The following is a 27,191-nucleotide window of genomic DNA, read 5'->3' on the forward strand; positions in this document are numbered from 1 at the left end:
AACATAACAAAGATACGTTCATGCGCAAAAAATTAGGTGCCATGGACAACGGAGTAAGTCCCTGGGACCTATAAACCCTGTTAGTATAAAGACAATCGTAGTCTCGCAGTGAAATAGCTATTGCATCAACACTGTTCATTGGAAAGTCGTGGATTATAGTTAATTCTCTTCAGCGTGAAACAAGCTTTCTAGAGGTGCCATGTATTGGACCCATAACGTACTTGAACAGAGAAAATTGGGAGAATGTCGGGAAAATTCCCTCCAGAAATCCCTCCCATCAACTTTGGATCCCTCTGGAATAGCTCCGGGCAAAAGCACACAATCCAAATGTATCTCGGAAAATATTATAAGGGATAAGAAATGAGTGTACCAAGTTTTGTATTGATAGACAGAATAGATATGAGGGAAAAGCTTGTATACCAATACAACCTTTCCGCTCGTACCTATACTGTCTATCAATACAAAACTTGGAACACTCATTTCTTATCCCCTTCAAAATTTAAATTCCTACCAATAAATCAAAATTATTCAGTATGTAACAATTACACCATATTAAAACAAATTCATTATGTCTCCACTGAACCTTTTAAAAAAAAGCGCAATCGTTATTTTTTTTATTTCTTCCATAAAGAAATCACCGCAAAAGCTTTTTCTAAATAAGTAACCGCTTAGCTTTTTTTTTCCAACTCCTACTGTAAGCTTTGTTTTCTTTAAAGAGCAAGTAATACAGAGTATTCAGTGGCTTAATTTCCATTTTTCATTATCCTTAATAATTGTTCTTGTATTTCCGGCCAGTTCACTGTTTTTACAAAAACGCTATTCACATTAATAATTTATGCGGAATTTCTCAATATATTTTTTTAATTTATTGCTCTATGTGGTTGTCTCTGTTATTTTTTTGGTATTGTAAACACTTAATTCCACTGGTAGATTTAACACTTGACAAACTGTAAATTTTCCTTCTACGAAACTCGGAAATTAAGTCGCGGAATATTCTGCATTAATTGTTCTTTAAAGAAAACAAAACTTACAATAGGTTCTATTTCAAAACAAAATGTGTTTATAAAGAGATCTTCATGTGAATGACGTAACCTGGTGTGAATAAGACTTAGGATCCTTACCTTATTTTACCTAGATCTTACCGTACCTTACCTTGCTTAGACCTTAATGTGAATAGTGCTGTTGAAACTATAGATGTAAACTCTTACAGCCGTAATCAACGAAGTACGAGTTTTACTTACCTCTTTAATTTCCATTTACTTATCACTTGTTCATTTTTTCTTGTGTTTTAGAACTTCCAATTGAGTTCGTCCTTTTTGAGAAAAGTTACTTACCTTGTGCCTCCATGTATATTTAATTGAATATTTCCTTCCTCTCTGGGAACGTCATTAGCACTATATTTGCATTATTTTTATCACCATCCTTACTTTTAAAATCTCCTGTTGTAAGTTTTATTTTCTTTAAAGAACAATTAATGCAGAGTATTCCGCGACTTAATTTCCGAGTTTCGTAGAAGGAAAATTTACAGTTTGTCAAGTGTTAAATCTACCAGTGGAATTAAGTGTTTACAGTACCAAAAAAATAACTGAGAGACAACCACATAGAGCAATAAATTAAAAAATATATTGAGAAATTCCGCATAAATTATTAATGTGAATAGCGTTTTTGTAAAAACAGTGAACTGACCGGAAATACAAGAACAATTATTAAGGATAATGAAAAATGGAAATTAAGTCACTGAATATTCTGCACTAATAAAGAAAACAAAGCTTACAATAGGAAATGTAATAAAAAGTTCTCTTATGATTAAGCGGTTAGTTACTGGGCCTTTGGTGTGCGAGACTCGGGTTCGATTCCAACCAAGAGCTCATGTGGTTCGGATCCCACGTTAAGCTATAGGTCCACGTCTTACAAGCTTCGCTGCTGAAAGGGACGCTAAACTCAAAAGCAATCAAAATCAAGGAGATGTAAAAGTAGGAACCAATGATACTGTTAAAGGAGAAAAAAAAAGTGCTAATGACGTCCCCAGAGAGGAAGAAAATATTCAATTAAAGTATTAAACACGGAAGCGAAAGGCAGATTACTTTTATATGGTCTATAGCCTCCATAAGTAGATATTCACCCCAGTTAGGTAACGTCCAGCCTTCTCATCTATATAATTCAGTACAAGTCGCTAATTCTTAAATTTCATTATTCTCATTCTAGAAGAGGAAAGCTGTAAGATATTAAGACGAAGTTTTCTTTTCAGCTTCTACCCATATCATGTGTAGTTTATTTAAATCCCTTTAAAGCAAGCTTAATAGTTATCCCTAATAAAATAAACACAAGTGAAAATTTATTTATGTTGTATTTATTTTCAGCGCAAGTTAACGGTGACAGTAGTTCCAGTGGGAGCAGTGCTGGGGCTGAAGGTTCAGGTAATAGTCAGGCAGGTGGTGCTAATGCAGTGTAGAGATTCACAAGCGACTGTTGGATTAGATGCGTGTCTTACCTAGAATAACTAACCGTACGCAACATAAAAAAAAAATGTGGTGCTGGTAGAATGTATACTATTGTCTGATATGTATGACGATACATGAATTAGGAGAGAGCGCTAGAGAGAAAAAAGTTTATTAATTAATTAAATTTGCTTGTTAGATCGTGATTCTACACTTATAGATGGCATGCAAAATGAATGAAAAATTGTATTTTTTTTTTTAAGTTCTACTGGATGTATTTCTGTATATTAATGAATGAAATATTGAATGAATTACGTTTACATGAGTTTTCTTTAATGTTTGGTAAGTTTATATAAATTATGCGTGAGAAATATATACATAATTAGCAGGGGTTTATGCAAAATGTTACGTTAAAACTGTGATTGACGTTCTTCTGAGAGAAAGAAAGATGATTTTGTGCGAATCAAGGTATGGTACAGAAGGTTCGAAAAAATCTGTATATTGTAACGACGATATGTTCGAAAAATGGAGTGTGAAAATAAATTAGTAATTCATACCTTTGCTCAAATGCTAACGCTGGAATTATCCATAGTACCCAGGATATAATTATTTGGGTTGTTCATAATCTAAAACGATCATTACTGTCCAATTAAATCAATATTTAGATAATTGAGTATAATAAACGTTTTAAAAGTAAACTTACTTGTCAGCATTAAGCACGTAATTATTTTCGTAAAATGTGATCCATTACTTGACAGTTTGGAACTGTTAGCTTTCAGAAATACTTGGATTAAAACAAGTATTTCACGTGAAATTTCCTCTGGTGATCAGCATTAAGAGCGCTTGCTGCTTACGTCCAGAATAATAGTATCCAAGGTACTTCCTTACCTCATACTGACCAGCGAAGTTTCCGTGTTGTTTTATAATGCTTTATAATGTGTATTTGCCTTAGTGACACGATGGTCTTGATCGTCTCTTTTTACGCAAAATAGACTTAACCTAGCTTGCGTTGACGTTTCTGTACGTACTGCCTGACTATTGTCTTACGATTTTGTGTCAGTGATTGCGCTTCCCCGCCGTCCAAATTTGTGCTTCATGTGAACAATCCAAATAAAAAGGAAAAACAATGTATGTTTGCTCTTAAAATCTGTATTTACAGCAGCGAAAATTTTATTTCTGCATCCAGGACGAAAGGAATTTTAAAATAGTTACTCTTCCTGCCTGAAATAAAATTTCTTCACGCGTATGTTTGAGTTAACAGATAGAACATTATATGATCACATCTGAGTCATGTTAATCGTGAGATTCGATTTTTTCGGATTAACCTAAGAATGTTTTTGATCTGTTAGACAATAGATTTCTGGGATATATTTTAGATATATAATGAATTATGTCGAAGTTAACGATTTTTTTTTTTTTTTTGGCTTGTTGAACTATATGGAGTGCAATTTAGTGTAATTTATGCATATACATATATGAATTGATGAAGTGTATGTCAGTACTAACCTAGGAAAATTCAGTGTGTGAGTTCAATGAAATTGTACTTTATAATTCAGTCAGTGTAACTGGCGATCATTTTAATGTTGTAAAATTAGTAATAATGAATAGTAGTCACCGTATTTATAGAATAATGTATTTAAAAAGAAATGAAATTTACGGCAGACACGAAAAATTATGCCAGACTATTAATTGTGTGCCTAATTGTTATTTGTTTAAGCAAATGATTTTAATTGAAATATTTTCATGGGTTTATATGTTAGTATGTATAATTTTATTTTTCGTTTTTTTAATTATGTTTCTCTGTTGTTCGTTATTTTTTTTTATTTCGTTAGTAAATTCCAAAAATACGTGAAGTTTAGGATAATGAATTAGTCATGTGTATGTCGGTTATTTTTGTTCTTCATATAAATTAACGTAAGTTGTTGTTGTTATGTACATAATTTGATTTTGTGTAAGTTCGATACCAAAATGTCAGTAGTTTCCAATTTTTTTTCATGCTCTTAGATAACACGTCCTTTTTGAATTGTTACCAAATTTTGCGGGTTAAAACCCGTTTTCTATTATCAAGTTAGTCTTTCCCATTGCGTGTTACTATACTTCTGAAATTGAATGAAGACCTATTCTTGAGCTCTTCCATGAAACACCAGTTCTTAAGCTGCGTGACTCTCCGAATAATTTGTTTATTAGTGTCTTTTTATTCTTTTCTTTTTCCTTTTTATGTAGTCGGGGGACGAAATTATTCTCATAATGTACTAAATGTTTACAATTGAATAACAAAAACTAACATTTAAAGCGTCAAAATTCATTGGGAAATTTTGCGTAGCGTTCAGTTCGTTAGTATACAGCTGAAAAAATAATTTTGTAGAATTTTCAGTTTATTTACAACTTACTTTCACTTCTGCAGATAGTAAATTTTAGAAAATATGAGTGTTATTACAACTTGCCTAAGTATGACAGTAGGATTTTTCAGCATAAAAATGAGATGTTTGTAATCGGTTATTGACATAGTGACGCTTCAGGAGTAGATATGAAATTATGTGGTGTATGAATAATTATAATATTGTTATTCAGAATTACTTGCTTCAGATATGTCTATGATACCATTTCGTTGGTCTAACAATGAAGCTGCAGGGACTGACCCCTGTGGATTCTAGAATGAATGATATAGCGATAAATTTGGGTTAATATAAAACAAGACAGTTTGTTATTAGTGTCTCATTTATACTAGAACCACAAAAAGCAATAAGTTTGTCGATAAGTAGAACATTCATTCTAAAGAAAATTGGGTTGTCTCATATTGTAACGTACTGGGAAATGAAGAACACTCATGTCACCAATGTGGCTGCTATATTACAATCTGTTATATTGGATTCAACTCAAGTTTAAAATTGGTGAAATTCTCCATCAGTTTGATGTGTTAAAAACTTAGCAACCAGTTTAATGATAACATTTGGATCCAACGTCGTGGCTGTAATATATTGGTGACATAAGTCTTGTTCTTCTTCAGTAAGATGTATCACCAATTGTATGTTTGTTTCAGCGCACTTTTTAATTTAAATGGGTTGTCATCCCTGACTTATGGACTACCATATATATTAGTATTATTTACGGATCTACTATAAATGGGGCGTTTATGACACCCTGTTTGTCATACACGGACTACCTATCCATCACTGTTAGTAATTCCCGATCTACATAGGCGGGTTCCACAACGCTAACGGTGTCGAAAGTGGTTCTTTCATTTTTATGCACTAACTCAAAAGAAGAAGAAAGTCAAATAGGATTATATTGTATTCTCCTTACGTAGACATCACGTAAATAGGCGGAAAGCATGTTTGATGTAATGGATAATCAAATCAGGTAATAAAATAACATTGAAGAAGTTTGTATAATAAAATAACGTTGAAGAAGTTTATAAGTGATAGATAGCAATTTTAAATAGTGCAAGATTTAATAATAAACGAGCCAGAGGAACATATGGTCTCAATATATTTTTTGTTTATCATTACATTTTGCAGTAATTAAAAATAGCTATCACTTGTAACAGTGGTGGCGATTGGACGTTAAATGTGTTGTGTGGGGGGAAGGGGGGAGACATAAATATTTGTATATCAATGTTAGTTTCCCTGGTTGTTTCTAAAACTTTGACGAAAGGCTGTATAACTAATAGGATACTATCTTTTTCAGTTAAAATACAGTTCATTTTATTTAATATTTTATTAAGTAAATTGACAAGAGCAACGCGAGTAGATACTAGCCCTTTGTACTCTCAAACAACGAAAGTGTAAGAAAAGATTTGATTCCTTGCTCATGAACATCTTAGAATTCTGTCTGGAAAATTGTGTGGTCAGATTATTTAATAACAAATTTGCAAAACAAGTAAATAGAAAGGATAATATTAACCATAGTAATGAATAATGAGGCTTGTTTTGCAAAAGTTATATTGAAACTGGGGATTCATGAACAACTTACATTTTTAATACACATGCTGTTAAATGTATGTTATTACTTTTAGAAAGACAGTAAATACTGCAAGCATATGCTACTATATTTAAAGAAATACTGTTTCATTGTCCCGAAACATGTTCGTTGCCATTAGGTGCAGTTTTTACTTTCTTGGAACACATCAAATCACAACAATACTTAGAATCATTCCACATTCCAGTTATACAAAATAATCCTAAAAACTAGAATTATGTCGAATTCACTAAATGTAATTGTGTATACACTTGTACACTTCTAAACACGCCACTTCATTCGTATATTAAACTGCAAAACAATGGAAAAGTAGAAGTTTTTTCTTATTACTCCTTTTTAATCAATATTCCTTACTATTAGAAAGAAGAAAAGACGTTTTAGGAACTGCCAATTTTTGTGGAAGACTTTTTTCTTTCCGAAATGTTCTCTCAATTAGTTTCAAAGCGGCTGACTAACATATCGAGCCCTTGTAAGAAGAAACGAAAGCACACTGAAATTGTTGCGCTCCAATAGGTTAATTTTTGGATTATTTTCCGTGGCAATTAAAACACAATTTCGTGTAGCTTTCTTAACTCCAAGGGATGACAACCAATATGTACTCACGCAACGGCAAATATTATATAGCACCATTTTTTTCTAAGAAGCAGTAATACATACAAAAACTTTACATTTCCAAATAAAGTTATATACATTAATGAATATGTCACTTCAAAAAAGTGGAGGGAGGGCAACTGCCCCCTTTGCCCCTCCCTAATCGCCGCCCATGACTTGTAAACTTGTTTCGTGTTATTTTATTACCTGATTTGATTATTCATTATATCAAACTTGTTTTTTTACCTACTTACGTACCACTAGATAAAGAGAATACAGTATCATTTGTTATGATGATTACAGTATGATTACTTATTTGTTTTTTTTTTCTTCTTTTGGGCTAATGTATAAAAATGAAAGAACTTTTTCTGCTCCGTTATCGTTGTAGTAGAGAGAGCTGTCTTATTAAATTATAGTAAAAATTACACTAAATACATAGAAACAATTCAATTATTTTATTTACCTGTATTCAATTCTTGAATATATATATAATATAAAACTTAATGAAAGCTGATATATATTTTATCTGCACATTGATCTGGTCATTTACAATTTATTTGTTTATAAACCAATGAAATTGGGAACTAATTGTTCAATTTTATCAATTTACTATATTGTTATTAATCGTTAAAACGTAAGACAATATAAAGAAATAAATTTTATTTACACCAAAATAATAATATCATATGTATTTTTAACATTCACTTCCATTAAATGTGTATATAAGTATTCTGTATACGTTCTTTAAGTAACTTTATCATCATATACCTTGTTAAGCAGTTAAATTTATATTAAAGTGTGGAGTGTTGCAGTAATAAATTGTGTCTTAGTACCAGCACGTAAACTTGAAAAAGGAGTCTGATATTTATGAATGGGTGGACTGTCCTCCAACATTTTTGTAAGAGTGTGTGGGGTCATGTTGTGATTTCGCTTTTAATTCTTTTGGAGCACAATGCCTACAATGCCTACAATTAAAGCGTAATCGTAGCATTAACACGACTGATTCCAAGGTATCTAGCAGGTTTTGAACCAGTGATCACACTCACCGAAAACAGACTGTCTACGATATGTTAGAACTTGCCTACTCAATAGTTTAGGACATCTGAAGGTTCAGCGCCAGAGAATTAGAAACTTGATCGTTATTTGTTCATAAATAATGCTAATTGCTGTACAAAAATTCCAACCAGTTTTGCACTGCATTTGAGATAGTTCATAAAGCAGCGAGCCTTGTTCCTTCAACGAGTGAAGCTGTTAATATATCTCTAGTGCAGGAGGCCAGGATTCGATTCCTGGTTGAGTGTACATAAGATTGGAATCTCCACGCGTTAATTTATAAAGTTACGTTTCACATAGCTGTGATGGAGAAAAGAATGGAAATTAAAAATGGAACACAAATAATATTATTGTATAATATCTAATTTCTAGACTTACATTGATGATGTGAACGTAGTTAAAATAATATCCATTTCGGTCAGTGCATAATATAGTTTCTGTCGAATCGAAAAGTAATATTGGTGAAACTTTCTATCCTCTAGTCCTTAGCGAAATTTGGATCTTTTTGTAATATTTAATTTATTCAAACGTTTTCAACTAGTAAAAGACGACAAAATACAGGATGCCATAAAAATCAGTTTATGCATAGGCAAAATGAATTGAATGTCATGTAACATTCTCTGCACACACTGATGGTTGCTTGTAATTGTCTGTCTGCTTATCTTGTCGTCTTACTTACTTACTTTATTTTTCTTCTTCTTTCTTCAAATGCTTGGACGACTAACTGTTTTCTTCCATACAAACATTTCTTAGCCGCCTAGATCTCGATGCATGTGAAATACTTATCATTGTTTCAAATTACTTGCTCAGTTTTCACAGCCGTTGTTGTACTACTGAAATCGCATAAGGAAACTTGGCTTATAAACCTTTCTGCATGTCTGTTGTATTTTCATCATGTTCCTACCACAAACCACAATTGAAACAGTTTTAAGCACTGTTCTTTGTATACTTACGTGTTCTAGCAGTTTTCAGCACGTCACAGAACGGGAAATTTGCTGCAACACAACACACACGAGCCTAAACTGTCGACAAAATAATAGTGTGCACTGTTGCCAAGGTCAAACAAGAATATGACCAACCTTATTGTTTAAACATATCATTTAGTACCTAATGTAACTATAAGGTACATGTCTTTAATATTTTCGAGCGACGAAAGGAGAGACGGAAAAAAATCGAATTTGAAATTTAAACGTATTTAAACGTTTCATGGTTCATAGATACCGAAGAAGTGGTCCGGGTATACGGTTCAATATATCATAACCATATTTTAAACTTAAGGTTTCTATGTGATCCCCCAGGTGTTTTTTAAATTTTCTTCCTAGCCGTAAAAATAAGAATAATTTACTTAGGGTAAAATTTAAAAAAAAATGCGATTTTCTCAAAAACGGCTCTAACGATTTTGTGTGTGTTTCATAAATCATTTTCAAGAAACAACCCCATAAGTCATTTCTCTGGGAAAGATCGAGAAGGGGTACTTTATTTTTTAGGTGAATTTTCTTTCGGACGATCTTCTCAAAAACGACTTTGGCGATTTTCTTCATATTCCATAAATAAATATTTCATTAACAATCTGACAATATGGTATAACTTGTCTTGAAAAAAATATACGAGGGGTAGTAGTTTATTCGTGGAGGGTGATTTTCTCAGAAATTACTCTGGCGATTTTCTTTAATAAATATTTCATTAATAATATGACGATATGTTATCACTCTGACGATGTGCTGAAAGAAATCTACAAGGTGTAGTTTACATTCGGACGATTTTTCTCAAAAAACGAATAACCTGCCAATAACTCATTTGTTCTGGAATTTTTTTTTTTCAGACTATTTTCTCCAAACCGACTCGCGATTTTCGTCATATTCCATAAATAAAGATTTAATTGGTACCGTGGCAAATAGTATAATTCATTTGTGCTGAAATAGCCTACGAAGGGGTAGATTAATTTTGGTGTTAATTTTTTGGATGATTTTCTTAAAAAAAAAAAAAAAAAAAAGGCGATTCTGTTTATATTTCATAAATGAATATTTCATCAATAACCTAACAATATGTCATAGTGCTGAAAAATCTATGAGCTGTATTTATTCTTGGAGTGAGTTTTTTTTTCGACGATTTTTTCGATAACGAGTCATGCCATTTCATTAATAACTCTTATATTATTGTGTAAATTATTCTTTAACTAAAAGATCATAAGTGGTAGTTTACACTTGGGGATAAATTTCTTTTGAGACTGTTTTCTCAAAAACAGCACGCACAATTTTGGTCATATTTCATAAATATTTCATTATTATTTTATAATATTGCATAATTTACTTTTACGAGCGTCGATAAGGTGTAGTTTACTCTTGGGGTGAGATTGTTTTTTGACAATTCTGTAAAATAATACTCATGCTATTTAATTATTATTTTTTTTAAAAAAAAACAAATATTTGGTAATAACCCTAACATATATCATAAGTCATTTTTTATGGAAAAATCAATACGGAGTAATTTACTTTTGGGAATGAGTTTTCTTTCGGTGAAGTTTTCTGATAACTGCTTAGAATCATCTTCGTATTTCACAAGAAAATGTTTCATTAATAAGGAATTGAAGCAAGAAAGTTTAGTACTCTGGCTCGTAACTTTTTTAAGGGGTGAGGGTGAAATAACTAGCATTTTACTGTATACTGAGTATATTACTTTCATGATGGTTAACAAAAACACATTAAAGGCAATAAACAGACAATTTGTAAAAGTTTTTCAAAATTACTACCTTCCTTGCTAGTCTAGTGGCTAGCGCGTATGTATTTGACGCATGTGGGATCCTGATTTCGATTCCCGGATGGGAACACAGAAAATTTAATTTTACAATCATTCATTTTCATTAATCATCTGTCTCCTTTAGCCTATAAGGGATATTCGTGTGGCATTAAACTAAAAAATTAATTAATTAATTAAAAAATAGCGTCACATCGATTACAGTTGTGAAGAGTTCTTATGAATTCCTCAGCAGACAGTCTCTCCTTCCTACTCGATTGCAAATAGTGTTGCCAACTCTCACGTGAAGAAAATTACAATTATAGTTCGTGATAGACCTGTTGTAATATCTACGTTTATTGCCATGATTTCACCAGCAACTATCATTCTCAAAAATTGTTATACATCCGAAACAAATCTTTTTCTACAACATAAAACCGACTGGTATTAAGCTGTAAAATTTGCACTTGCGGTGATGCATACTTGAATAAAACTTGATTAAATGCGGGGCAAGAATCACCAATACATGAGGAAATATATTCTGGTTTGAAGATATTTTTTGTCATGTCCAACGAAGTTTAAGCATTCGATGGACAATAAATAAAAAATTAGCATAACCAATTTGTTCTTTACAACAATGATAGGGATTAAACGAAGACCTTAAAGTGTCCTTTCGCAACAATATTCCGAACAAAATGCTTTTACGCGGTGGCTCAGTGGTAGAGCGTTCACCTGTGGTGCTTGGGGTCCCGGTTCAAACGCTGCTCCCGCAAGTGAACTTTGTGGTGGACAACACCGTGTGCGTGGGTTTTCTCGGGGTTCTCCCGTTTCCTCTCACTTTTTCATTCCACCCTTTCATTCATCTCCCATCATCAGCGTCTCTACCCTAACCGGCATAACAGTGGGACGTAAAACTCAAAAATTTCATTTCATCTTTTTCAATATTTCCCTGATTCTTTTTAGCTTCTACTTTTATCCGTCAACAAGGCTCCAAGGGCGAGACAGAAACTTGGAAGTGTAAGGTTTATTCAGGAATCAGAAATCGATTTAGTTCAATTTATTTTGGTAGATACAACAATTAACTCTCTTGAAATTCTCATTTTGAAACGGTGTATGAGCTACATCATTCTAGTACATCTTTTTTCAGAATCGACATTGTAGATATTTATTTACTCAGATACTTCAAAAAGAATTGATCAAGTTAATAGTTTTCTTGTAACTAAATATTTAATAGTTTTAAAGATGTTGGCATACAAATGAGTAATCCATTTATAAATTGTTGATTTTCCAGCGAAATCTGCAATTATTCCCAGTTTATTTGATGTCATACAGGATGCTACTGAAATACTATCAGAACTTAGTGTACTCTTTGCTATTCTGGAAATCTTTACTATTTACAGAACGGAATTTTCATTTTCTTAATTTTTCTTTTTATTTATGAATTTGATTAATATGAATCATTATTAGAAGAATCTACTAACCCTATATGCTATACAGTGTGGTTGATTTTTATGCGTTATGACAGGAAATTTATTTGGTTGATATTTAGGGAAATGATGCAAGCTCTTGAGCTGAAGGCAAAATAATGTAAGTTTATTGAAATGAATTAAGCTTAATGCATGGGTTGCGAAAATTAAAATTTTGTTGCGGAGATACGTAAGTAAAGTATTAATGGACTCTTATAAGACATGACCTTTATGATCATGTTACACTTACATGTGTATCCACTGTTTTCTGTTGTAAAAATAGAAAATCAATATAGTTGTTTATCTATTCTGCTGTAGAATCTGGAAATGCTTTTTATTATTACAGTATTATTATTTTATTTATTGAAAAATCACACGTAAGAAACATGATATTTTCTGTCTGAAAACAGTCTGTGTGAAGGTTGAATGTTAAGGAATTTTACAAGAATGCATGTACTTAACAAATGTAATAAGGTTTAAATCCTTTATAAAATCACTTCTTATAACGTATTATTCACGAACCATGTATTCTTATGAACCACATCATAAAGTGTTTACATTATATTTCCCTGACTTCCACTCTTGTCAACGGAGAACTGAATAACTGCTAATGTCTAGCTCACCCTGTAAATTAACATTTTTAAATTCTATTCGAAGTTGCATTCTTGAAAATTTTCAATGTACAAACTTATTATGCTAATGTGGCGATAATTCTTCTGAGTATACAACTTCGTTGAATACTCACGTGTCATAGAATATAAATGTAATAAACTAAATAATTAACACATTCATCTTTGATACACATTGTTACGGATCCGATTCTAGGTAATGAGTCAGTTATCGTTAATCTAGAATGCATAACGGAGTGACGTATAAAGTCACAAAGTAATGTGAAATTCGAACTGGTGTAGTCAGCATTTTAATAGTGTTTAGTTGTTCGTTTTCCGTTACTGTACACTAATTAAGGCAACTTTTGGTGTGTGATACTTTCGTAAAGTAACTTCGTAGATAGCAAATCTGAAAAGTGAAAGTAAATAAAAGAATATATATAGATATATTTAATGCTGTTTGTGGTACAATAGAATTATCAGCTATTTGATCGTATTTCTTAATACACATTAGTGTCAAAAGAACGAAAGAATATGACAGTTTTTATTATGTCGAACGAAAGGATCGTGAAGATTTTGCATAAACCATTACCACCTTATTTGACTATGTGTTATCATTATTTTTTAAAATATTGATTTAAGAATTTAGTTAGGATAAATTTAAATCGTAGACAGAGTTACCTTTTAAAGGTATCTCTCGTATGTTTTGTAATAACATTATTGTTTTTTTTACTTAATGAATTTATGCTTTATGTTTGTGTACTAAGCACCTATCATTGCATTATGTTGTTGTTTGTCAGTTTTGTGTTAAATATGTTGTAATAAGTATATCAGAACAATTAGAAATTTAAGAAAGGAAAATGGGTAGTGAGACTGTTCAATAATGTGAAAATAGCATGAAAGAGTTGTCGTAATAACGTAAATTTCAAAATTGGAACCAGCTAGTTCTGAATGTAATCTTAACAGCAGTTGAGATGTTTCGGTTTTTCAGTTGTGATATTAAACTGTTACAAGAGCAATGCAGACTGCTGTGATGCTAATAGTGTAAGTACAAGGAACATACATCGAAAGCAAAAGAACATCTTGTAGTGATGTTACAAAGACAATACAAGGTCATATGCATATAATATATGAAAGAAGCGTTATGCAGTAATAATAACCAAGTTTGAATAGATTCTAGTCTAAAAGAACCGTATACTTTTATTTGCATAACGCTTCTTTTTTTCTCTCTCTTTCTTAAATATGTCGTTTTACTTGCTTTGTAACACCTCTACAACGTGATGCATTGTTATTTTGTTTTCTGTGTATGTTTCGTGTTTTTTATACTAATAACATTACGATGTTTTGGATAAGTTTTTGTTGTATTTTAAAGTGATTGAAAAAGGTTTCCACTGTGAAACCGTCCCAGTAATATATAATATTCCATTGAGAACTAGGTGATTTTAATTTTGTATTGTAGGTCTAATTGATTTTTCACCTATATTGGCGTGGAGGTTGTATGGATGAATATTATACCAAAATATGCAATTGTGAAATTCTTTCACAACCAAATATTCAGTTACCATATATTTGTGGCAAAAAAGAAAAGGAAGACATTGTGCAAGTCCAGTCAGCTGAATAAGGTTAGGTTGGGACAATCAGTGCATGTAATTTTTTTTTTCTTCTCTCTTCTTTCCTGCATCTGTATTACAACTCTCGGGAAGGTCCTACTTTTCTGTAAATTGAAACTTTTTTTTTTTTTTAATAAAATTATAACTGCTACCATACTGTCATAGCGAAATAAATAAGTACAGTTTTGCAGGTACTGTATTTCTTATATTTTTATTTGGTACCTGAAAAATAATTTCTATTGCTACTTTTGAAGACAATGACGACTACGACAATTTTATATCATCAACCAAGTTAGAGGAGACTTCCCTTCGCAGTCTTTCTAAATCTGATCTGACTTTTAAGCATTATGTTTTAAAAAATATCACTCATGTATATATATATGAGATACATACTGACATCTAATTCGAAATGTCTGTCTAAGTAGTGTCAGAGTTACACTGTATATACATACATAGTATTGGGTATGCAAGATAGTGAAAAAAGTGCTAGTTCAGTATATCGTATTCACTGTGAATGAGATCCTAAGTATGCAGTAACGATTGTAACACATTTTTTCACTCCTTTTACAAATACGCTTTACATTTTTATCTTTACACAGATTTGTCAGAAACAAACTACACTTAAATACTACTAACGACGTTGTTTCGCAAGTACCAGATCCTTTACATGAAATTTTCATGTTTCAAAATGACTAGAACAGAACACAGTACTAATATTTGGAAAACGTAGTACCTTACAACACAGACAGCTGTATGAAACTGAGTATTACGAGTTTTGGATGTGTTCTTTTCAACTGAAAAATATGTTAGGACAATGTTAAGAAATATTCTAAAGTTATTGTGTATTTCTTAGTTGAAAATAGCAAGAAACTGTCACAAAGTTATTATGTATTTCTCAGCTAAAAAATATAAAGAATTATCATAAAGGTGTCATGTAATTCTTAGTTGAAAATAATAAACCGTCCTAAAATTACTATGTTCTCAGTCGAAACTGTCAGAAGTCATAAAGTTTTCATGATTGACAAGCTGAAAATAACGGAATTAATTTATGCAATTCTCAGCTAAAATAATAAAGAGCCATTAAAAGTTGCCCATTTCGCAGCTGAAAATAATAATGGAATTCTTATTAATTTCGTATTTCTCAGCCGAAATGAACAAGAGACTGTCATAACGTAATGTATCTCTCAGTTGAAAACAAAGAACTGTTATAAAGCTATCGTGTATTTCTCAGTTGAAAATATGAACCGTCACAAAGTTACCGTATTTCTCGTGGCTGTAAATAGCAGAACTGTCATAAGGTTGTGTATTTCTGAGCTGAAAATAAAAACAATCAAAATTTTGCTGTATTTCTCAGCTGAAAATAACAAGGAACTGTCAAAAAGTTATCACATATTTCTCAGCTGGAAATAACTAAAAACTTTCAAAAACTTACCGTATATTTCTGAGCTGAAAAGAACCAAGAACTGACAGTTGTGTATTAAAGAAAAAAAAAAAAACTGTCCGTTACATATTTCTCAGCTGAAAATAATAATGAACTGTCATAAAATTTTCTTGGATTTCTCAGCTGAAAATAATAAATAACTATCAAGAAGTTTCTTTGAATCTCTTAGCTGAAAATAACAAGAACTATTATAACATTTTTAGGTTTCTCAGGTGAAAATAAAGACCTATCATAAAGTTTTCTTGTATTTGTGAGCTGAAGATAAAGCACTGTGAAACTTGTTATATAATTCTCAGCTGAAAATAAACTATTTAAAAAAGTTGGGTTTTGTGCTTTCAGCAAAAGCAACACGTTCAAAGCTCGTAACATTCTATTTTATATTCTTCTTATGCTTAGAAGGCAATGACCAAAAACCAGATTTTGTTTTCACCTTTAGTTTTACAGTTGTTTGGGTTTCAATTGGTACGCATTTTAGTTTCATGTCCCTTTTAATGTTTTAATAATTAAAGACTACAAAAGTATGTAGTACATAATGCCATATCTTTTAAGTATTAGGTTATAAATCTCAGTAATACAAAAGCAGCCAATAGTGTAACATATTTCTTTTTCTATGACAGATCTAATTCATATTTTTTATTGGCTGATAAACTGTTAAGGGAGAATTACCTGTCTCTACTTATGACATTCATTTATCTTGGTTCAACTATTACGATAATGCCGTATAATTAATATCTAAACTGTTACAGTTGAGTTCGCCATTGTCCATCGGTTTCATTTTATTTAAACGAAACATGTTTGCTTTTAGCAATGACCGATTCGAGTTTAATTTTAATCCAATGAAAAGAGTATTCTCTTATAGGAAGGGCGCCTTTATTAAAAGCTTCTTGTTAACATAGGCAATAAACAGTTTTCAGTGTATATCTGGTTTTATGAAGCTTTTATTTAGAAAATGACACACTAGTTTATTATAAACGGCAGATATTGTACCAATGGAAGCCTCATGGATCGTACTAAGATTCAAATTTATTATATTAATAATCGAAAACTGCGTTCGGAAATTTATTAGTATAATAAATTAACAACTTAATATACCTGTGGAGTTTTAATAAGTACATCTACATTGAACTATTGCGCCATTTTATTTTGAAGAAACTTCGTAGACCCAAGATACATAATAAAGAATGTTTATGGCCTATGATAAATTGAAGCTCTAGCTGTGTCCACTCCTGTTTCTTGTTGCTGAGCTAATTTTGTGGCCTGGTGAATGAGAAAACACTCATTATTCAAAGTCCTTAATGCTTCTTATAGAAAAAATTCGACTGCATGAATATAAATAAAGATCAAGGGCATACCTATCAGCATTGAGACATCAAAAAGATTTTATTTGTAGATCATGTAAAATAATCCTTCCCATTAATTTTGTTTTACAAGACTTGCAATAAATAAATATTCGACATTAAAATTTTAATATTTTCCGTTATGTTCGATTTTTTTATTAGTTGGCTAATTTCTGGGCTAAGCAGTTAAACTCGGGTCTTCGCTGTACACTTTTGAATTTTCCTGGCACCTTACTGTACCGTATATTGACTTGAGTTGATTTTAAGTTTAAGGTTCCTTCCAGCAGCGAGGCTATATGAGAGATGGACCTACTGATTAACATAGACACCATGTGCGTGGATTTCCCTTGGGGTTCTCCCGTTTCCTCCCACTTTATTCATTCTACCATTTCATTCATTTTTTATCACCATCTTCTTTAGCCGAGGCAGCATAACCGTGGGACATAAACATAAAGATTGATTAACGTGGAATCCGAAGCTCCCGCCGGGAATCAAACCCGGGTCTCCTAAGCCAAAGGCGCGTACGCTAACCGATTAGCCACTAAGGAGCTCTGTTCCGCATATTGAAAAACATTCTTGTGGATTTTATTGTATAATAACGATTCATAATGGCTTCCACACTTCAGCAATTGTCACGACCTTGACACGTAATTACAACATTATTTTAAGGTGAATCTTAATTTGTATTTGTCTTGGTCGATTTTGCTCGTTTTTAATACGAATTTACTAGAGATCTAAGTTATTTATTGTAAGTGTACATCTGCATTTTCCTTTCTTAATGTTACTTAATTGTTCACGTAGGGGGCTATGCCATAAAATGAAAATTATTTGATAATATTGATTTTTGTAAAGAAAAAAAAAAGTAGCATCACATTGTTTCTTAACTGTCTTAGTTTTCAATGTTTTGACTACGTTTGCAATGTTTTACTTCATGTTTGAATAAAAATATTTTATTTTTCAGCCCGTCTTTTAATTTGTTCCTTTTTTTTTTTAATCATTTTACTTACATTTTCTCGCACTACTACCCTTCATTCTTATTTTAGAACTAATAGAAAACAATGGAATCTTTGGCTTAATGTTCCTTGTTTATGCTCTTATGAATGTTTAATGAAAAAATTGGTGAAATACCGGGTTCCTACTGTTCAGGGAAGTCAGGGAAAAATGGTAGATGTCAGGGAAATTCAAGGAAGAAGACTGGAAATCAGGGAGAGTCAGGAATTTTTTATAAAATATATGTTTCTAACATTGATTGTACGACAATTTCAGCTTAGTCAACCATTATAATATCTATTTATGGGAGATAAGTGGAATGTACGTATTAGCAATTGATTACTATTTGTCTCTATAGAATAAATGTTCTCATATATAAATATTCACCGTTTTATTCCTTATTTATATGTCAACGTCACCCGACACCTGCCATGAAAGTCAGCAAATTTCCTGCCAAGGTCAGGGAGAAGTCAGGGAAATAGATATCTCCAGATCTGTAGGAACCCTGAAATAATACTAAGAGAAGAGAACGTTGAAAAACCAAAGTACACCATGTTGTGTTTCACATTTATATAGCATGGGCTTGAACTGGAATCTTTCACATCAACAGTGAGTTTTATGTATCACGTAAAATTAACAAATGTGTTGCTCCTATATGGAAGATTAGTGGAGTGGAGTGGATTTTAGTTTAGCGTCCCTTTCAGCAGCGAGGCTATATGAGATGTGGACCTACTGATTAACGTGGAATCCGAACCACATGAGCTCCCGCCGGGAATCGAACCCGGGTCTCCCACACCAAAGGCGCGTACGCTAATCGCTTAGTATATGGAAGATTATATCGTGTTATGTTGTTAGTACATATCAAGGTAATACAGGAAACCAAGAGCAAATGTTCATTACCTGACAACACAAATGACAGTGGCAACACAGTATATTTTATGGCAAGGACAAAAGATGTGTTTTCTGGAAATACTGTAGCGTTTGCGACTTGTATTTCCAAAGATTGATAAAGGCTAATTTCAAACTAAACAACAACAACAACAAAAATAAAAAAAGTACTGTTTTTCAGGTAAATACATGTAGTATAATAGATCACATTGGGACAAATATGACAAATAGTAAAATAGTGTCAGGGGTAATTACGGCATCTCTTTAGTGATCGATCACTTTCCTGTTTACATGTCAACATCGCTGACATTAGGAAATTCAAACAAAAGAGTACGGTAAGTTACTACTCGGGATTACAAGAAAAATAAAGCAGAAAATAAATAAAAATAGTCCGAAATCGGAGTGAACCATCAAAATTCTTACAAATATTTCACACAACAATAGAGAAATATACAGAAGAATGTACTGTAACGAAAAGATGGACTAGTAAATACAACATAAAAATCCAACGATGGATGACGATGACTATACTTAATTAAAAGAAAGGATACTCTTTGGAAAAGAACTATTCAAAATCCATTCAATTTAGGGATTCGCGAAAAATACAAGTAATATCGCAATACTTTAAAGAAAGTTATCGAGAATGCCCAAAACACCTATTATATAGACAAAGCAGAAAATAATATTAAGAAAAAGAGAGGTAATCAAACCACAGGGTTCTTACAAATCTGGAAAACTGGGAAAACAGGGAAAAGTGAGGGAAAATGAAATGAAGGTCAAATGTTAGGAAAAAGTCAGGGAAAATGGTGCTTAACCTGGAAATAAGGGTAAATTAGGGATTTTTCTCAGGAAATGAAACTATTGTCTGTCTTACCTATTTGTTAAGATAAGTCAATAATTTAGTCATTGTAAGTAAACTACTTCATGTACAGTTGTACACAACATTATTTCTAATATTAACAATATAATTTATGAAGATATTTTGATTTGTTACACTTCACGTTATAAATGGTGGCATTTCTTTCTGTTGGGAATACCGAAGTACTGACAAGTAAATGAGGGTAATTTGCTACTACTCAATACCTTTTCACACCGTAATTTGCTACTACTCAATACTTTTTTATTTTATTTTATTTATTTATTTTAAGAATATATGATAAAATGTAAATGCCGATGTCCAATGAAGAAGACTGAGGGCAAGCTCTGGAAATAAAAAGTAACGTGAAAGCCCCAAAGAGCGTAGATATAGGATTCGGGGCAGAAAAAATGCATTGGGAAGCTTAAAGATGTCAAGGAAGCAGACAAGTGCAGTTTCTTCAGTGTTTATCAAAAATTTTAATAGGCACTACTGAAAAAAAATACTCGAAAAATGTCCTCTTAGATATCCTCTTACTCGTGCCATTTCGTGCCTTAATCCTGATTTTTTTTTCTTGCATAAATCTAAAATTGCCCAGATAAGGATGACGATGTGCTTGGAAATACTCCATCAGTCGTTTCGTCTCGGATGTTAACGCAGAGCTAGTTCAGAAAGAGTTCGAATCTTTTTTTCAGCCGTCTAAAAGTGTGTTGGCGTTTTATTTTAATTCAGATGGAAGCAAAACAAATCTTGATGAATTTTATAAATCAGTTCTAAGTAGCAAAAGTGAATTCAAACACTAGTGGAGTCTTGTGAAAATGACATGGATTATTTCACATGGAAATGCAAGTGTAGAGTCTGGTATTTCTATTTACCTAAGTTAAAAGAACTAGAAAAAAAGAGAGATGACTTAAAGAAAAACAACGATTGGAATCAGAAGAAATTGAACGTGAGATCAAAATTTTAAAGCAGTCAATCTAAGTAACTGAAACAAGTGATCATAGCTATTATTGTTAAAAGCTTTTAAGTAGTGTTCCTACTTATTTAATATCATTTAAGTTCTTTTTGGATCAAAAGATCCAATACATTTCAGGCAAAAATTTTCTTGTAGGTCTTATATCTGTAGAACTACATATAATGTAGCCAAGCCCAAATTATCACTTAACTCACAAGTAAACCTTACGTTTGGGTGAATCGAGTTGCTGACTGAGACATATGAGAAAGTAGTACTAAATGTGGTCAGTATTTCAGTGAAGTTGTAGGTGCGAAGCTCCAGGGGTTTAGGAGATACAGCTACCAGAACATCACATGGAAGTACATAATAGTCTTCATACAGTTGGACAGGGACGTACGGAAGGGAGGGGACACGGGGGTCCGGACCCCCCCCCCGAAATTTCGACTTTTTAAAAATTTAGCCTAATTTTAGGGGCAATTTTAGCAATTTTAATATAAAATAGCTTCATATTTAGTTTGGACCCCCCCGAAATAAATTCCTGGGTACGCTACTGCAGTTGGAGGTAAAAGCCCTGTAAGACCTCTTCTAACGACAAAAGGTGAATAACAAATATATGGGTACATATTAGGACTAGGGGGAAGTCATATAGTAAGAGTATACCTGACGGCGGCCATCTTAAAAACCGGCATTTTGAATTAAGGTTAAGTTTTTAAAATAGGAATAGGGTCATGTGATACATGATTTAAGGCGCAAATTTAATCAGATGAACAATGGTGACGTTAATTTTGATTTACGCGCAATTGGTAAAAAGTTACAGGGAAATTAAATATTGTTGCAGAATATGTATTAGTCCTTTACCCCACCTTGTAAATTTTGTGTTAATGATAATAATTAAATAAAAAGCATGTGGATAAATATTAGGTCTATGGTAAGAGTTGCCTTGATGGCGGCCATGTTGAAATCCGCCATTTTGAATCAGACAAAAGTTTTAAACAAAACGCGAAACAGTGACATCTTGTTAATAGCAAATTTTACCATAAATCCAACGGTATATCCATTTCTGCTTTATCATTAACCAGCACAAAATTAAATGGGAATAGAGTAATGCAATAGATGACTTCGGGCTAGAAGTTAATAAGAAATACAATGGTGGCGTTACAATGTTTGTGCAAGTCATGCATTCTTTTCTGAACTACATATTGATTGTACTAATTGAGGACTTTTCTGGAAGAAACACCCAAGTTCAATTATGACTCAATTCCACTTTGGTCATTTTTCCTTAAATTAGCAACTTGTTTATGCGATAACAAATGCTGGTTAATAATAAAGCAAAAATTGTCATACCGTTGGATTTATGGTAAAATTTGCTATTAATAAGGTGTCACTGTTTCGCGTTTTGTTTAAAACTTTTGTCTGATTCAAAATGGCGGATTTCAACATGGCCGCCATCAAGGCAACTCTTACCATAGACCTAATATTTATCCACATGCTTTTTATTTAATTATTATTATTAACACAAAATTTACAAGGTGGGGTAAAGGACTAATACATATTCTGCAACAATATTTAATTTCCCTGTAACTTTTTACCAATTGCGCGTAAATCAAAATTAACGTCACCATTGTTCATCTGACTAAATTTGCGCCTTAAATCATGTATCACATGACCCTATTCCTATTTTAAAAACTTAACCTTAATTCAAAATGGCGGATTTCAAGATGGCCGCCGTCAGGTATACTCTTACTATATGACTTCCCCCTAGTCCTAATATGTACCCATATATTTGTTATTCACCTTTTGTCGTTAGAAGAGGTCTTACAGGGCTTTTACCTCCAACTGTATGAAGACTATTATGTACTTCCATGTGATGTTCTGGTAGCTGTATCTCCTAAACCCCTGGAGCTTCGCACCTACAACTTCACTGAAATACTGACTACATTTAGTACTACTTTCTCATATGTGTCTCAGTCAGCAACTCGATTCACCCAAACGTAAGGTTTACTTGTCAGTATGATGTGTTTATTCCGTAAAAAATAAGAAAACTCGATTTAGGGTTTGTTCAAAAATGTTGTGGCCCCTGATCCAAGAAATCCAATATATTTCATTCAATCAAAAATTTTCTTGTATGCCTAAGAACTACCTACAGTGTAGCCAAGTTATGGTGAGCGAACATTACAGCTGCCCATGCCAATTCCCTAACCTCTATTTTCTTGTACCGAGTTCTTTTCAGTTATTGCAATAGATCCTAATTGTTATCACAATAAAACATAAATTTATTATATTATACATAGTATACAACATTTTGAAAGGTAACAAGAATTTTAGGAATGATCCAAAAAATGGATCAAAAGATTGCGATCTTGGTCAAGAATTTTAGGAATGATCCAATGTACAATGAATCGAAAGATTGCGATCTTGGCCGATAATTAGTTTTTGGATCAGGAGGTACAAAATTTTTGAACGGCCCCTAAATCGAGTTTTCGTATACATTACGGAATAAGCATATCATACTGAGTTAAGTGATAGTTTGGATTGGCTACACTGTAGGTAGTTCTTAGGCATACAAGAAAATTTTTGATTGAATGAAATATATTGGATTTCTTGGATCACGGGCCACAACATTTTTGAACAAACCCTAAATCGAGTTTTCTTATTTTTTACGGAATAAACACATCATACTGAGTTAAGTGATAATTTGGGCTTGGCTACATTATATGTAGTTCTACAGATATAAGACCTACAAGAAAATTTTTGCCTGAAATGTATTGGATCTTTTGATCCAAAAAGAACTTAAATGATATTAAATAAGTAGGAACACTACTTAAAAGCTTTTAACAATAATAGCTATGATCACTTGTTTCAGTTACTTAGATTGACTGCTTTAAAATTTTGATCTCACGTTCAATTTCTTCTGATTCCAATCGTTGTTTTTCCTTAAGTCATCTCTCTTTTTTTCTAGTTCTTTTAACTTAGGTAAATAGAAATACCAGACTCTACACTTGCATTTCCATGTGAAATAATCCATGTCATTTTCACAAGACTCCACTAGTGTTTGAATTCACTTTTGCTACTTAGAACTGATTTATAAAATTCATCAAGATTTGTTTTGCTTCCATCTGAATTAAAATAAAACGCCAACACACTTTTAGACGGCTGAAAAAAAGATTCGAACTCTTTCTGAACTAGCTCTGTGTTAACATCCGAGACGAAACGACTGATGGAGTATTTCCAAGCACATCGTCATCCTTATCTGGGCAATTTTAGATTTATGCAAGAAAAAATCAGGATTAAGGCACGAAATGGCACGAGTAAGAGGATATCTAAGAGGACATTTTTCGAGTATTTTTTTCAGTAGTGCCTATTAAAATTTTTGATAAACACTGAAGAAACTGCACTTGTCTGCTTCCTTGACATCTTTAAGCTTCCCAATGCATTTTTTCTGCCCCGAATCCTATATCTACGCTCTTTGGGGCTTTCACGTTACTTTTTATTTCCAGAGCTTGCCCTCAGTCTTTTTCATTGGACATCGGCATTTACATTTTATCATATATTCTTAAAATAAATAAATAAAATAAAATAAAAAAAGTATTGAGTAGTAGCAAATTACGGTGTGAAAAGATATTGAGTAGTAGTAAATTACCCTCATTTACTTGTCAGTACTTCGGTATTCCCAACAGAAAGAAATGCCACCATTTATAACGTGAAGTGTAACAAATCAAAATATCTTCATAAATTATATTGTTAATATTAGAAATAATGTTGTGTACAACTGTACATGAAGTAGTTTACTTACAATGACTAAATTACTGACTTATCTTAACAAATAGGTAAGACAGACAATAGTTTCATTTCCTGAGAAAAATCCCTAATTTACCCTTATTTCCAGGTTAAGCACCATTTTTCCTAACATTTGACCTTCATTTCATTTTCCCTCACTTTTCCCTGTTTTCCCAGTTTTCCAGATTTGTAAGAACCCTGTGGTTTGATTACCTCTCTTTTTCTTAATATTATTTTCTGCTTTGTCTATATAATAGGTGTTTTGGGCATTCTCGATAACTTTCTTTAAAGTATTGCGGTATTGCTTGTATTTTTCGAGAATCCCTAAATTGAATGGATTTTGAATAGTTCTTTTCCAAAGAGTATCCTTCCTTTTAATTAAGTTTCTTCTTAATTAATTCTTTAATTAATTCTTTTAATTCAGTTCGAACCCCATACCCTATGCTTCCTTTTTTTTTTTTTTTTTTTTTTTTTTTTTTTTTAGAAAAGCTTGATTTTGTTAATTTCTTAAACAGCAATGTTTTGTTCTAATAATGTTGCTTAGTATTATCGCCTTCATTCTAGTTTATTTGAATATTTCCAAATAATCCAGAATTACATCCTTTAAATAAAGTATTACAATTATCAAGAATTTTATAAAAAGATGAAACTTCATATCTAATCATTATTCTAGCCGGAAGGGGAAGCTTTTGAAATAGTAATTAACATATGACTGAACTTTAATGAAACATTACTAAATAAAACATTTACCCCGAATAGTCTCTGCAAGTAATTTATAGAAAATGGACAGAAATAGTGAACATAAACTATTAGTTGTCAATTAAAAGTGTAGAAGCGATAGCTCTAAACCCAAGTAGAATATTCACTCTTTGCTTCATGAAAATAATAAACATTTTACAAAAATAATAATCTTTTGGTTGTATCGTAAACCTTTTAGTAAATAAATAAATAAATAAAATAATATTATGTATCATTTAATTACCGTGACTCGATAGCTGTTTGCGAGGGTGAATACAATGAATAGTACTACAAACTGTTACAAAGTTAGGTTCCACAAGTGGCCAAGTGGAAACCGGTGGGTGTAGCTGAGCAGCCTGAGGTGTTAGACTGTAGTGTTGTCAGTGGCTCGGCTCAAGGCTCAGCCACCACCGAGCCGAACCGTGAACTGAACCGAGCTCACCTCACCCTACCGAGCTGGCTCGAGTCATCGGCTCAGTTGGACCAAACCGATCCGAGCCAATGGCAGACCCCAACGTAGCCACCTCGAGCCGATGGCTTACTTGAGCCGAACCGAACCGAGCCGATGGCTTATTCCAATCGAGCCGGCTCAAGCCAATGGCTCACCTGAGCCGAGCCGAACAGAGCCAATGGCTGATCCCAACCGAACCGGCTCGAGCCGAACCGAGCCGGTGCCTCATCGCAACCGAACTGAGCGGGTTGACATCATTATTAGACTGACGATCGTGAGGTTTTCGTGTCCCTCTGTAGTAGGAAGGGAGGAATTTTAATTGTTCTCGATGTTTGTGAATTCATGTCCCTGTCGATTCTATGAGTCCTGAAATGTAATTGAAATAGAGAGTAAGTTAGGAAGTTAAAAAATGTATAGCGGTCACCTCTGATGCATAGAGTCTCTGGTTCGATCCCAGCTCGCGCCAAATGAACTTTGTGGTGGACACGGCGTGTGTGTGAGGGTTTTCTTGGGGTTCTCGGGGTCACTTGATAACATAACGGGTTGTATCGTATATGCTGCGAGTTAAAACTTTAAGACGCTTTTTATCTGCTATCACTGGCTATTACGCTCTCCTAGTGTGTAATATTAACACTTTAAGTGTCCACTACTACCTTCCGAAAGATGATCTCGAAGTTCGTTCACCAAAATCTGATCTTCCCCTTATTAGTTTTCATCAGTTCACTTGAATTGAAATACCCCTTCTACGGGGAGGAAGGAGGTTTAAATGAGCCTTCCTAATATTTCTCAAATAAATCTCTTCCCGATCATTAGAAAGTGCATACATAAGAACTCTGCAATAAAGTAAATGTACGAGCGTCATTTTGTTATAAATTTACATGGCGAACACATTTTATATGATCCCAAACAATTATCGTCGAATATACAAGGTTAAAGAAGCACTCTTATTAGCAAAATTAAAAAAAGACCTCAATAATTTATCCCTCTACAAGCCAGGTTTTCTGCATCGCCTCCGTGCCAAATGGGAAGAACTCACGACTAGTAATCATAAAGTTGGTTGTTCGCGCCCACCCAAGGGTAGTGTTTGTCCCTCCTTTAGTGTTTTTAGACTCACCTTAATGTAACAAAATCACGCATAGAGGCGATTTAACAATTTTCACGAATAATCTTGTGGTTGATTGGCGTTTCGTCGGGTCTCTGCCCCTGGTGGGCCGCTAGTGGTATAATTTTCAAAACGGAAGTGGGCCCACCACGGGTCGTCGCTGCGGGGCCGCCAATTTT

At 32.9% G+C, this 27,191-nt stretch overlaps 1 protein-coding gene across 1 annotated transcript in view; it reads left to right on the forward strand.

Annotated features, from left to right (window-relative positions):
* Positions 1-18,215, forward strand: part of Rchy1 (Ring finger and CHY zinc finger domain containing 1) — a 64,205-nt gene extending 45,990 nt beyond the window's left edge. The window contains exon 7 of the mRNA XM_081743029.1: positions 2,361-18,215. Within this exon, the coding sequence (XP_081599155.1) occupies positions 2,361-2,452 (92 nt within the window). The 3' untranslated portion in view covers positions 2,453-18,215. The remainder of the gene's footprint in view (positions 1-2,360) is intronic.
* The last annotated feature ends 8,976 nt before the right edge of the window (positions 18,216-27,191 follow it).

This window comes from Thermobia domestica, chromosome 16 (assembly GCF_964235325.1).
Source record: "Thermobia domestica chromosome 16, izTheDome1.hap1.1, whole genome shotgun sequence".
In the NCBI taxonomy this organism is placed as follows: Eukaryota; Metazoa; Arthropoda; class Insecta; order Zygentoma; family Lepismatidae; genus Thermobia; species Thermobia domestica.